Below are 14,400 nucleotides of genomic sequence, written 5' to 3'. Positions count from 1 at the left end.
GTTTCCCTCTGTTATGAAGCCTAATGAAACTATCAGCAGTTTACATGATTTTAATGGTGACAGTCTGTTGTGCACTTCCTGATGTTTTAAAACATTTTGCACTGATGCTATTTTATTTCATATTTAGTTTGATAACATTTATGAAAATGTTTAATGTATGCAATAGCTACTGAATGTGGTGCCATAAAAAAATGCAAGTGTTTTTTGTGATAACTCCCTCAAATATTCAGCATATATTTAATCATAAATTTTAAATTCAAGACTGCAGCAAAAACATGTATCAGCATGTTGTGTCAGATTGTCACTTATAGTTGGAGTTACTTTGTCGAGTGATATGTTTATATCCTTCATACAATCATGATTAGTGGGTAATTTATTTACAAAATTTGCATCAGTTACAGGCCTTTTTCACAGCAGACATTTTGACTTGTTATGGCAGGAAAAGCCCAGGTGTTACGACTTCCATTAACAAGTACATCGAAACAGCTAAGATAAAAAAAACACTTTATTTATCCCTGAGGGGAAATTCGCAATGGAATTCAGCCATCATTAATTTTAGTATTTATTCCTGTGCTTTTAGTACTGTGACATAGCAAACTGTGTTTGGTTTGAAAGACCTAAATGGTGGAATGATAATAAAATAAAATGGAAATAGTAATGTGCATTGTCAAGAGATAGACATAGACATTGTTAAGACATAGAAAGTTGTATTTTTTTTTATGATAGATTGAGTTCGTATTAGTCAGTGCAGCAGTTTCTGGTTGTGGCTGTTTAAAATAATGTTTTATGACATTAAAACATAGGAGCTGATGCAAGTCTGCTTCTGACTGTATATATAGTGCATCACAGGTTTAGACTTTTCAAGGGCACTTTAATATTGATGGGAAAAAAACATTATCACTGATGACACTCTGAACAGTATCCCTGTGATTTATACAGAAGACTTCAAATCTAAAAACTCAGGTGGACCCAGGACACATTGGTTTGTAAATCCTACTGCCTATTGTTCTGCTTTATGTCTTTGTTGACAGAAAGTTCACTTCACCTTTTTATCTTCTGCATGGCGCATAAAGTAGGTTACTCTCTAATCTGAGTTGTGGGAAGTTATAGTAGTGGGGAAAAAAACAACTCAGCTGTCAGTTTTGAACACTCATAAAGACAACAAATATCATACACAGCTCTAATGAAGGAGTTTACTTTCATATTGCCTCATTAAAACGTAACCTGAAGTAAAACAGTCTCCCATGTGGTGGTATTCATAACTCAAACACATGCAAATAAGATGGGAATCTGCATCAAACAAACAGAATAACATTTTAGTCAACAATCACCAGGGGAAAAGGTGCTTTGATACAAGCCCTACTGCAGGAGCAACAGAAGGAGTCTGAGGAGCGTTCGAAGCTCCTCAAAAGTTGAAAGGTTTACTTCTTTGCATTCTCACCCATCTCCACCTAAACAGCCTGCATTACATTTCCTTTACAAAAAGACAAACAAAAAAAGTGACACAAAAATTCAAATGTATATGGGAAGAAAGCTGTTTATTGTACTGACATTATTAGCGTCCATTGCATTGTCAAAGTATAATAAAACCTTCAATATATTAAAAATATATGTACAATTTTGTTTTCAAAAGCTTTCAAATTGGCTAGAAAAACATTCCTTCCGAAATTTTAAAGTGAGTACCACAGTCATTGTCACATTGTATTCTCCTGTTAGAAAGAAAATGAAAGATCTTTTCATCACCATCTTACCCTGAAATATTACACGTTAAACAAAAGTCAAAAAGTGATTGCAAAACAAAGTGTGTGCCGACAGGCAGCATGAGTCATCATTACCCTGTGTGTTTCATTCTCTATTCTACAGGCTAACACAAGAAATCATCCCCTCGACAGCGATTCAGTTATATTTTGGTCAAATCCTTCACTTATGTTGCTCTTCACGTTCACACGGAACAACCATGAACACTTGAAAAACAGTTGTAAATGTTAAACAATTAGTACAGCAAAAAATAGTTTGCTGAGACGTACAAAAAAAGGGCTGAAGTAGAAAACCTCTAATGCCTGTGGGCCCCAGTGGATCTAAAAATAATAAAGTAAAATTATAAAATAGAAAATTTGATGGGGAAAAAAACATAAGCAAAACAGGGTCAGTCACCAAATCACATGGAACAATTCTTGTGAGTCAAAACTAAAATTGGCTCTTAGATCCCGCAAACAGAGATTCACATGAAGGGCAAGTACAGACTGTTTTCTGTATGTTGTGCTAACACCGACAGCAAAGACTGTCTGCCACTTGTTAAAATAACGGTACCGTTATTGCTCAAATCATAAAAAAGTCAAAGTCAAGTCCAAAAATTACAGCCTCGACAAAAGTACAGAATGTTTTCATGTTTAAAACAATGTACTAGTTCAAATAAACCAGGCTGTGCAGTAAAAAAAATACAGTATCTAGCACGCTAAATTAACCCATGTAGTATGCAGACCTGTTTCACACACCAAAATCAGAAATCTGCTCGTACCTACTTGTAAAATAACAGAGAGCTACTCATGCAAATCCACACTACTGTTTCTGTCTCTAAGTTAAAGAGGCAATAAATGAGAACTGTTTTGTCTATAAACACAACATTAGCATAATGTACAGTACGTGGAGAGGTAATTGGCTTATTGATTAGTGTCATGTAATGATGAAGTTGTGATTCTGTTGTTAGTGGTCTCTGACTCAGGTTTATAAAGGTCAAAAATTACTTAATGCCCCTTAACCGGTTTCTATGAACAGGCGTTTTTTTTCAGTACCTTTAGAGCTCTGCTCATCGTTCCTTTACAACATACCACTGTCCAGTGCGGGTGAGCTCGCTCTACTGTTCACCGGCGTTCAGCTGCTCTTTGTGTTTCCAGTACTATCTCCTGTTGTAGAGGTCTTTGCGTTTTCGCAGCTCCTCCAGCACCCGAGCCCTGAACTGGGTCCAGTCTTCATCCTGGAACTGCTGGAGGCCCAGGGCCAGATGGAGCTCAGCAGAGTGGCTGCGCAGGAAAGGATTGTACTGCCTCTCTTCTCCGATGGTGGAGGGACTCTGAAAATGAAGAGCACGTCAAAAAGCAGCCCTCCTTAAAATTGATGTGCACAGTCTCGCTCGAGCAGCCACGATGATTCACATGCCATTCATTCATTTACAGTAGAGAGTTGAGGGTAACAAGTGACTCCTGCCAACCTGAAACTGGCACTGCTTTGCATTTCTGCACCTCTGCTCTGACTCAAATGCTTCTTTCCTAAAGCTGTGGCTCTGCTGGACTCAGGCATCCTGAGTCGGAAAAGTCCAAGCTGCCATCATTTGAGTATGTGCAATAATAACTTACATGTGACTTTATTCCTGAACCAAGCTCACCATACACATCACTCCATATCTGTAATATTGCACCTTTACTGGACTTGTGCTGCTTTGCACACTTGTTATTATTGTCTTACATTTCATATTAATTATATTTTGCACTTTTAATGCTTTTCATTTTTATTGCCGATATTTGTTTGCCTTATATATCTTTTTCTCTCTTTTATTTGAGAACAGGAACCACTGGGGGCTCTATCTGAATCTGACTTTACGAGGAGACGGCTCCCCCACTCACACTCTCAACTCCCTAATTTCCCCCCTGTTCCCGCCTCCCACAGACACGTACAAACATCATCACGTGGATTTCTCCCCTCATCCATTCATCCCTCAGCCTTCATCCTCTGATCCCTTCATCCCTCAACCCTCATCATTAATCCCAAGGGTTCCCACACATTTTCATGGACAGCATTTTCAAAGCTTTTCTGTGACTTTTCAAGGACAAATAATAAAATCTGGCTGTGTCTGCGGCACTTGCTTTCCAGTTATGCTTCTGTTCTACACACACACACACACACACACACTCAGAAGAGTCTCGCTTTCCATAACAGACGCCGCTAAACTATTCCACAAAAACATGTAACCTGTCTTAAAAGGAAAGGCTGGCCATAATTAGTCACAGAGAATGCAAGTTTTCCTTTTGTACCAAGCAAATTATTAGTTGTTTGGGTTAATTTGCTGGACTCACATCGCATGTCCTTCAATGAGATCATTGCACATCACAATGTCGACGCTGAAACGATATCATGCAGCCCTAAGTCGGCACATATTAGAATTACGTTTTATCAACAGCTAACTCGCTGAAAATAAAATTGATATATTAAATTACATGGAAGGTTATCCACAGAGTTACTGTAAAAAATAACTTCATTATACTCAACAAAATTCCAAGACTTTCCCAAACACTTTCAATGATTTTTATCAATTACATGGCTATTCCAGGCCTGTAAAACAAGGTTGTGAAAATCCATGACTTTTCCAGGCTTTCATGACCATGAGATCCCTGCGTCCCTTCGTCCCTCGACCCTCATCCATTCATTCCTCAGCCCTCACCCTCTGATCTCTTTCATCTCTCAACCATCATCCATTCATACCCTCATCCTTCACCTCCCATACCTATATCCCTGGATTCTCATCATTCAGCCCTCATCCCTTCATCCCCTCATTCTTTCATCCCTAGACCCTTAACCTTTCAAATGTCATCCGTCATCCTTTCATCCACATCCCTTCATCCCTGGTCCCTCATTCTTTCATCCTCTAACCTTTCCTCCGATCCATTACACAATGAACTAAAAACTGAATCTTTATCTTTGTTGTTGTGGTGTTTGTTGGTAAACAATCTTTGATGTAATTTGTGCCTTATTTCATTTTTGAAAATCTGTGATAAGTATTTAATACAATGAACCATTTGAGGCTCACACAGCTACAAAGATGTTGTGTTTGCATAGTGACAATAAAGTTTTAAATCTTGAAACTACCCTAGATCACAGAATATAAAAGCAATCTCAAACAAAAAGTTCAAGTGTTTTGGGTATTTTTGCTATCATATTTAATGTAAAGCACTCCCACCTTATCTTGCTAATGATAAGATATGACAATGATATGAAAGTAGCAGTGTTTAATTAAAAGCTGGCAAAAACTTAATCGGTAGTAGTTGACTTCCATTTAGCTGCTTCAGTTTTAGGGTCCTGGTGCTGGCTCACTGTCACATCTTACTGGGACACCTGAATACAACAGTTAAAGCTATCAGTAACACCTGAGCTTTTCTAAGAAGAGCCAAAATGTTTGCGGTACAAAAACTGCAAATGTGTGAAACTGCCTTAAGCGCCATGCTGTATAGATATCAGATAAAAACTAATCTAAATTCAGGAAAGGCACTTCACTCAGCAGTGACCCTGTGCTCTGCTGCAGACTGTATCACAGATGAGACTGGAGCCTGGAAGAGGAGCACTCGGGCACTGACAACACATACACTGTAGGCAGGTGATAAACCCTTCTTCCCAGGTGCTGGACAACATGAATCCTCTCTGGAACAGAGTGCTACAGAGGCATAACAATGGCAATATATCATTCTCACCGTGCACAGCTTCTGGCCTCGCTGCAGCAGCACCCACTGATATTTGTTTTCCCTGGCAGCGTTGCGAGGCTCAACCTCAGCAGCAAACAGTAGGTTATCCTCTGCATACTCATGACCTGGGGGATAGCCAGTGGACACAAAAATCAAAAAATCCCGCCCACACACATCACCACACCTAGATTCTAAAGAAATCACCGCACAATAGGAATTTGACTGCTACACTGCATCCATAAAAGTACGGAAATCATTAAGCACATTCAAGCCACTACTACAGTCTACATCCCATAGGCACTGACACACCTGTCTGACAGTGAGTCTCTGACAACTGAGAAGATTTTCTTACCAGGCCATAATAGAGTATCATCACTCAAGGAGGAGACTGTGTCCAAAGATGACAGCATAGTTGTGGCACTGCCTTCAAACATCCTCCCTGGAAAATAACAAGAACAGCTTTTATTCAGCTAAAGTTAATCGGGTATCTGCAAGTGTTACATTTGGATTTTAAATGAATGTACAACAAATTGGTTGGTTCTTGCTAAGAAATACAACCCATTTCTGATTCATCTGAGGTAATGGATGATTAATAATCTAAACTGTAAATGAGAAATAAAAGAAAAGGCCCATTAAGCATTGTTTAATAAAGCTGGTTGTCTGCTACTGTAACTGTTGTGCAGAGGAGCACAAACAACGCTGATATTATATAATGAACAAAGACCTCTAATGAAAATATTTTGGATATATTTTATAAGAGTTTTAATTTCAGTAATTCTTCACTTTTTTATGATGTCTTAGAGATCTGTGGATTTCATGAAATTAAATTCCTCATAGCCACGAGGGAACAGAGTAGGAAAAGCAATAACCATATTAGTAGAAATGAGATTAAAAACACAACAAACAAAAGTAAGTATTCAACATTAGCCATGCCGTAAAGACACTTACAGACTATGTTAAATTGGGATTAGCAAAGCCAAACTAATTGGCATGCTTGGATGGCATACAAAGAGGGACGATGTGCATGCAGCTGTAGTGGTCACTGGAGATGACAGTGACGTGCATTCATTGTGTGCTGGTCATGCTGCTCTAAGCGTCAAAAGTAGGCATATGAACCAGAGCCACTGATTCAAATGCATTCCCTGTTTGAGACAGATGGCAGCTGTAGAAAACAACTGGGCTTGATGTCTATGGTTTCGGTAAGCCACGTGGTGTTTGCCAGCCCAGTCACCAGACTGAAATGTTGGCATTGTGTGTTTTGCCAAAGCACGAATATGTTACATTTGTACATTTCACACAATCAACATTTTTAAAGTGACATCCTTCACATTATTTGTCCATCTCTGAAGACAGGCCCAAAAGCATGCCCCACCGTGATGTCTCACCGACCGCAGCCAATACCCGACACCCCACCCTTCTCCCTCTGAACACAAGCGTGTGTGTTGTGAGACTCAACTCACCTCTGTCTGTGCAGGAGACCAGAGACAAAGGCATTTTTAAAGTCTCTCCAGGTTCAGCTTTCACTTTTTTTGTAGCTTTAAAGTTAATCTCTGTGGTTTGGAGTTTAGTATCTCCTGCATCATACTTCAGATATCTGCTCTATGTTACTGTTTCATGTTCGCTTTCAGCTGTACAGGAGTCTGTTTAGTAAGTGCTGATTAAAACTCAACATTTCCTTATTTTGCTGCTTCAAAACAAAAGCCTTTATATGACAAATAAAATCTATAGGACATGAAATGTGTTTGTAATCAAAGGGGAACTTTGATAGCAGCTTTTCTTCAATAAAAACAAGTCTAGTTATACTGTAGGGAGGACAGTAAGAGCAGAAACAGCTACAGTGAGATGTTACATGAAGAGCTGTGTAGGCTCTTACTGCACCTCTGCAAACAGCCTTCCAGCAGGTAGACTTCTTTTACCTGCCTTGAGTGTGTTGTAAAACACTTGCAGCATATAACAAGAGACCTCTAGCTGTGGATCAGCCCGCTGCTTTTAAACACACACCCTCAAGTGGGTAGCCCTGTTGGAATGGAGACGCAAATTCTCGCCAAGCTGTGCTGATTTGCTGAGTCAAACCAAGTCAAGCCTCGCCAGCTATGTTTTATAAGACAAAACCATATATTTTAAGCCAAAACTTTTTTCTAACCCGAACCATGTGACTTTTTTAGCTTAAATCTCACCTCACACTGACCGCAGTGTTGTCATAATAAAAAACATTAGGAACTGAAATGTAAAGAATCATAAAGTTTCAACATATCTGATACATATGAAACGTACAAATCTAACATATCTTTGGTTTGCAAAAATGTGCGATAACAACTTTTATTCTCGCGACTGGGTTGCATCTGCACAGATAAGACTCTCCCATAAATGCCATAATACAGACAGCTCATTAGCACTCTACCTTTGTGTTCGCAGACCCCTGTTTTTCTGGTTGACCAGATGATGTGTTGCTATGGATATCATTCAAGATTATAACCTATTAAAACATTAACTTCATTTTTCAGTCACATCCACTTGTCTGCGGGTAAATCTCTGCATGAGGACAACTGAGGCATTTTTTTGTCACTAACTGTTGAGAACATTACGCCTATATAGCTTATCGCTGACAAACAGACTATTCAATATCTCCTTACAGTCAATCAATGGCCATTTAACATTGCTCACAAAAACCCACATGACTATCCATCAAACAGACAAATCACAGAGGCCTCTGTTGTGTTTTTTCTATGTCACTTTTGTTACACATAAAGTCATGAGCTGCTGTGAACCACAATGTCAGTTCTATATGAATATTTCTGTAAATGCCTTTCTGTTGTAACTCACCACATCCTGAGAGGAACACCAGGTCACCAGAAAAGAGGCTGCAGGGGGCGTCAACTGCCCGGCCGTCCAGGAGGTAGATCATGTGGCCCACTGTGTGTCCAGGTGTGAAGAGGGCTTTAAAGTGCATGCGGCCAACTGTTATTGAGTCCTTATGTGAGAGAGGGCTACAGACACAGAAACAATGCAGGAAAAATGTAGGTGAAAGTAGAGTTATTATGACAGTTACCTGATAGGCATAAAGGAGCATTGAGAAGTAAGTTTAGGGCAAAGTGATTTATTTTTATACATATAAATGTATAAGTAAATAAAAAACATGTGCAGTGTCTCTACAATATAAAAATACTTCTTCTCTGGAATAATACTGCCATTAAAATGCACTTGCTAAACAAATGGGTTAACAACTAGTTTACTAGTTCATGTAGTGAAATCTGTCATTTTGTAAAATACTCCTTAGTCCAGTGGTTTGGATGATATCCAACAAAGTATGGCCTCATTCTCAGGCCAAAGCCTCCCTAAGGAATAATGGAGCAGTTTATCATACCATGATAATGTACCATGAAGTCAGCTGCTACTACTGCTGACAAGACTACCAAGCTGCCTGTCTACTTGTGTATGTACACTGAGAGCAGCTAAAGACAGGAAACTAATTCCTTGTATGTACACACATTCCTGGCCAATAAAGCTGATCCTAATTCTGAAGACAGCACTCACTACAGTCAGAGTGATTCTGTGGGAAGCATTATGCTACAGTGTGCGAGCGGGGACTTACTGCGTGAGGCCAGGAATGTTATCAGCTCCGTTTCCATAAACTCTGCATGAGCTGTGAAGCCTTTTCAACCCTTTGTTTCCCCCACTGTGATCCCTGTAAAAGGAACAGACAGCAGAGGCTTGACAGTACTGTGGACACTTTGGAAAACTGTGCATTTGTTTTGGCCTGAAATCTATACTAGACATTATTACCAAATATTATTCTAGTTTAAGTGTATAGAGAGGACTTTGCGATATGGACAAAAATCAAATATTACAATATTTTTCAATGAATACCTTGATATTGATATTGCACAGATATGCAGGGTTGACTATTGGTGCTTTCACAAAATATTCACACGATTAAATTCTAATAAATAATCATCAATAATGTGGATATAATGACTAAGTGGAAGAAGGCAAATGATAAAACAACTAGAAAAGTCTGTTTAGTTTAAAAAAAATTACATCACTTTGCTGAAATGCAGCTTTTTAAACCAGGAAGACACAATATTTTGACATCCAAAACCTAAGACGACATCTAGTCTCATATCAGGATATCAGTATGTTGCCCAGCCGTATGTATAAATGTCCGTTTTCAACTTTACTAACATAAATGTGGGTGTTTCCCTTAGAATGGCAACGTGTTAAAAATGTGAACCCCAGCAATTATTTGTTTACCTATACTCCCTTGACACAGCACACAGTTTTTATGTAGTAGTAGTAGTTGTTTTTTTAAGTAATAATACATGCATCAAAACTGTTAAACTCACCAATGCTTGTGTGTACAGAGAATTGCCTCTAAAGTCACTCCCTCTTCCTCAAGAACTGCCTGGAAAAAATAGATGCGCTATTACAACCTTCGATCACCATATGAAACAACACTTCGGCTGCATTTTATTCAAAAGCACACGGAGCTGCTAATACTTCAGACTGCTGACACAGTAGTAGTTTTACTTGCATGCTTTTTATGGATGCTAGTGCAAATGTACAAACCACAGCTATTTTCAATCAACAGCTGTAGCTGTAGTCAAATACCTGTAATTGTAAGGCAACAACAAAAAGAACAGAAAGCCATGGCTGTCACAGAGTTACTTTAAGTTTGTGAGCATCATAAAAGTGGCTGTGGTCAAACAGAGGAGTTTCTTTTTGTTTGGGACTCATTTATGTCCTTCTTGGCCAAAGAGGCATGTATCGCTGACTGACAGGGAGATGTTATATGGATAACATAAAAGCATTGATCCTGCCTTTTTTTAAATCTCATTTTATTTTATTTCTTTGACTTTTGTTGTAGTATTACTTACTATTCTGTGTTTTTATTAATTAATTTGTTTTTATTTCTATTCTATATTCTATGTTGATTTGTAATCTATTATTATTATTATCATAATCATAATTGTTATTGTCATTGTTCATTTTCTTTTCTTTGTCTGTGAGAGTGTGTGTGTTTATTTGTATATTGATGTGCATTTTTTTTATGTGCTGTTGAAACTGCCATTAAAATATTGTTTAAAAAAAGTTGTTTGTGGTCAGGAATTATTATTACACACAAGACCAATTTTCCATTTACTTTGTACCTATTTATTTGCACTGCTCCTTTTCAATGAGCCATTTCTGTAATATAACCAAATTGTTAGTGCATCAATCTTATCAATCTTAAGTGCTGTATCTTATCATATATATCTTATCCAATGAATTTTTGATTTTAGTTCATGTCTGGTCTCTTTTATGTAAAACTGATCCAACCCTTGACAGCACCTTTAAGGTGTGGTGCACCTACAAAACATTACTGACAAAGAGCCAAAGCCATATATTTTCTAACACTGGTGTTGCAATGAGAGCAAATATTTGGCGTGTCTCAACTTTTTCTGCAGCAATGTATTGTTCTGCAAGCCAAGTCAAGCTGCCCCTACTTGCAACATAGAGGGCTATCTGCATGAGAAAATGTAAGGCTTTTAAGAGATATCTAGATACAAAGCACAAAACTGACAGTAGAAGAATTCACCTGAACTGATTGAGGGTCTGCAGGGTCGACAACAACTGCAACACTGGAGGCTGTGTCGATCACAAGATAGCTGTAGTTGTCTGACAGTACTGGGATGGGAATTATTTTGATACCTGTGGGCAGACAGAGAATCATAAATTAAGGATTCAGGACAATATTATTATTTTTTGTTTAGAATGGTAGAAGTGGACATGTAGTGGTTAAAAGGTATACATATTAGTGCTACACAATTAAAGGAGATATTATCAAAATTGTAATAAGGCCAAGTGCAATATCCAAATCACAGGAGCTGCGATTTTTGATAAAGGTAAAGAGATGCCCTGGCCTGCAAGTCATATTACAGACATAAGGGAGCATGCTTGTTTGGCACAGACCCCATTATATATATATATATATATATATTTTTTTTTTTTTTAAATTGAAAATTAGGCAAAAATACCATTCTTACAAAATTGTGACTCATGTCCCAATTGCAATATCTGTTTAAATAACTGCCGTATGATTATATTTTGCATAACATACAGCCCAAATACATAATGTCCATAGTTCGTTTTTTTGTTTTTCTTGTGTAGCATAAAGGGGACTAGAACTGTATTTTGTTGTGCAACCCTGTGTTTTGCAATGACAATAAATTAACCTTGAACCTTGAATGTCTTGAAATTATAGCACCTTTGTACTTCTAGTAATAAATAAGTACAGTACATCTTGTACAACAAATGCACTATGTTTGACCAATCAACAGGGCCTCTCTGTTTTGGGGGATGACGCTCAGCATTTCCCTACAATAACTGAGAAATATATGAGCAACACTGTATGTTCATGACAAACTGTGAATGTCAGACTGCTGCATACCATTGAACTCCATGGGCTGAGCTGTCGAGTGTCCTGCAGGGTAATGTTCTCGGGCTTTCCTCATTTGTCTCTTGTAGTACATGTAGCCAAGTCTGGTCCTGGTGTAGAGTGTGTACCTGGGAAACCGTTCAAAAGCCCATTAAACACAGTGTCTAGCAACGATATTGGACGATGCTTACCCTAACATATAGTCACCATCATTTCGGAGACAAGAGATTACTCAAGTGAAACATCTGCAAATTTAACACGGTGCTAACTAGCCACATTAGCTAAAAATGTAGACAAACAATTACACCCAGCTGCGCTAAATATGATCATTTCAGCATGTTATTAGATACATGGCCGTCAAAACATACATTTGTGGTTGTTTTATATGCCGAATGAAACAGTGGCTGTAATAGTTTCAGGATATGCTTTACACCAAAATATCAGAATAACGTCCTTTTGTCAAATGGCTGAGCAAATTAAAATTTTAAGATATTTGAAAGCAGTTTGGTGGGACGGCCTCCCTTGGTAAAAATGGCTAGATGTTGCTCGGCTACGCTAACGAGAATCACCGCGATGCCAACAAAATATTGTTTAATTAAGGAAGCTCATTTTATACTCACGCGATTCGGAACAACGGCTTCTCCGTGCGGGCCATTATTTTGCCTAACAATTTTCTCCACAGCACTTGTCCTTTACGTCTGTAGCGGACACATAAACATAAGACACACAAGAAAGATGCAGCAGCTACCAGCGTTACCATCCAGTCAGGAAGCGCCATAGCCTCTGAGCGCAGCGTAATGACGTATCGCGCCAAGCCCGGAAGCGAGGAGGTAAATAAATAAACAATACATATTCTTATAAATAGAATTTTACATCTTCTTGTTTATCACTTCATTTCATATAGAAAATTCTACATCCACTAATGCAAACACCCTGAAACGATGCCACACATACAACGACTGAAAATGAGACACTAAGTCATTACATGGACTGAGGAATAGTAAAGTAATAGAAAAATAGAAATTTGTAAAGCCGTAAATATAATCTTTAATGCCTTTATTGCTTTTTAAAATACCCCATATGTACGCCTATATAGTTATCATGATGATGATGATGGCGATAATGATTATGCAATCATTATTATTATTATTATTATTATTATTATTATTATTATTATTATTATCATCATTATTATCTCAAATTAAAGTTAGTTCTATAGATGTAAAGGCACATACTTAATTTTAAAATATTAAGACATAAGCCCAGCATTTACTAATTTATGTTAGGCCTACATGTACGACTTAATTCACCCTTAATGAATTATTTGTAAACGGCGTGAATATTCAATCAAGCCAAGTTTCAGTCAACTTCTCAATAATTTAGTGACGCCTTACGTTCCAAGTGGGACATTGATTAATAAAAAGGCTGTAGCTTAAAGTTAGACATACAGTAGGTTGTCTATTAATCACATTTGGGTCATCTTGTTGGATGAATATACAGTAGTTGTTTGGAAAAACAATATTCTCAGAAAACCTGTGTAAAAAGATTAAAAATCAACTCAGCGTTAGGATTAGTGTTTTGTAAGACTCAGCAGTCTGTGGTCGTTATTTTCAGTTATAGGCTTTTTATTTTTATTGTTTTAAATAGGAGCCTAAACAAACATGCTTTCAGTAACCGTGTAAGTTTCAGTGAACATATCCCATTACATTGATGACACTCTTCTGTAGTGCAAGTCTGCAAACCTCCAAGGAGAGAAAGGACAGAAGGGAACGGTGCTCCCATCTCAGGCTAAAGCCAGGTAAGTAACATTTCTTTCTTTCTTTCATTTGTTTTGTTTATATGTTTTTATTTGTGTCATTTTTCTCCTGGATTTTTCCAGAATGACCTGGTGTTATTTATAGCTTATTACTTTGTGCATGGACATAGTTTTTTCCAGCAGATAATTAATAACCTACAGAAATCTGGATTGTTACCTTTGTTACAAAGTGGTTTTAATTCTGCTGTATGATATGTGTGACATAATAAGCAGATTCAATTTAGGCTACTAATTCTGACCATAGGTATGGTATTAACAACAGTAACAGTATATATAGCAAATGTATCACTTAATAATCTAACAACAATCAGTGATCAAAAGATTTTTTTTTGAAGAATTCTTTGCATAGAAGGCCAAATCAACCATTTGGTAGAACATGTTTTTTTCATTATTTTTTTTTTAAATTGACCTTTATTAAATTTTTATTTTTTTAATTTTTTTTGTATAAAGTCACATCAGTTTGTACTCTAAAACTATAACATGCCAACCTCTGAAAATGCCACCAAACTGAGCCCTCAAGTCTGGAGCGACTTTTTTTTAACTTCTCATAGGAGGCGAACTGAGAAGTTAGACTGTTTAAAGACACAGTGACATCTTATGGATTTTTTTTTTTTGGCTCAATATAGGTAAACTGAATGGTAGAGATAGCTCGATCAATTTTTCAGTTTTGTATTTTTCCTTTTTCTTTGTTGTTTACTGTACTATGTAAAGCGTCAATA

The 14,400-nt window shown here is 37.6% G+C and overlaps 1 protein-coding gene across 1 annotated transcript; it reads right to left on the bottom strand.

Moving 5' to 3' along the window:
• Positions 1–1,519: 1,519 nt before the first annotated feature.
• On the bottom strand, positions 1,520–12,662 carry pnkd (PNKD metallo-beta-lactamase domain containing). Its single transcript, XM_042494696.2, has 9 exons — positions 12,486–12,662; positions 11,878–11,993; positions 11,026–11,138; positions 9,794–9,852; positions 9,043–9,135; positions 8,274–8,437; positions 5,803–5,889; positions 5,460–5,575; positions 1,520–3,070 (listed from the first exon to the last, which is right to left on the bottom strand). The coding sequence occupies exons 1-9, from the start codon at positions 12,641–12,643 to the stop codon at positions 2,897–2,899; spliced, it is 1,080 nt and encodes a 359-aa protein (XP_042350630.1). The 5' UTR covers positions 12,644–12,662; the 3' UTR covers positions 1,520–2,896.
• Between the last annotated feature and the right edge of the window lie 1,738 nt (positions 12,663–14,400).

This window comes from Plectropomus leopardus, chromosome 10 (assembly GCF_026936395.1).
Source record: "Plectropomus leopardus strain MGB_pleo_1.0 chromosome 10, ASM2693639v1, whole genome shotgun sequence".
Taxonomy (NCBI): domain Eukaryota; kingdom Metazoa; phylum Chordata; class Actinopteri; order Perciformes; family Serranidae; genus Plectropomus; species Plectropomus leopardus.
This window is presented reverse-complemented; position numbering and strand designations above follow the sequence as displayed.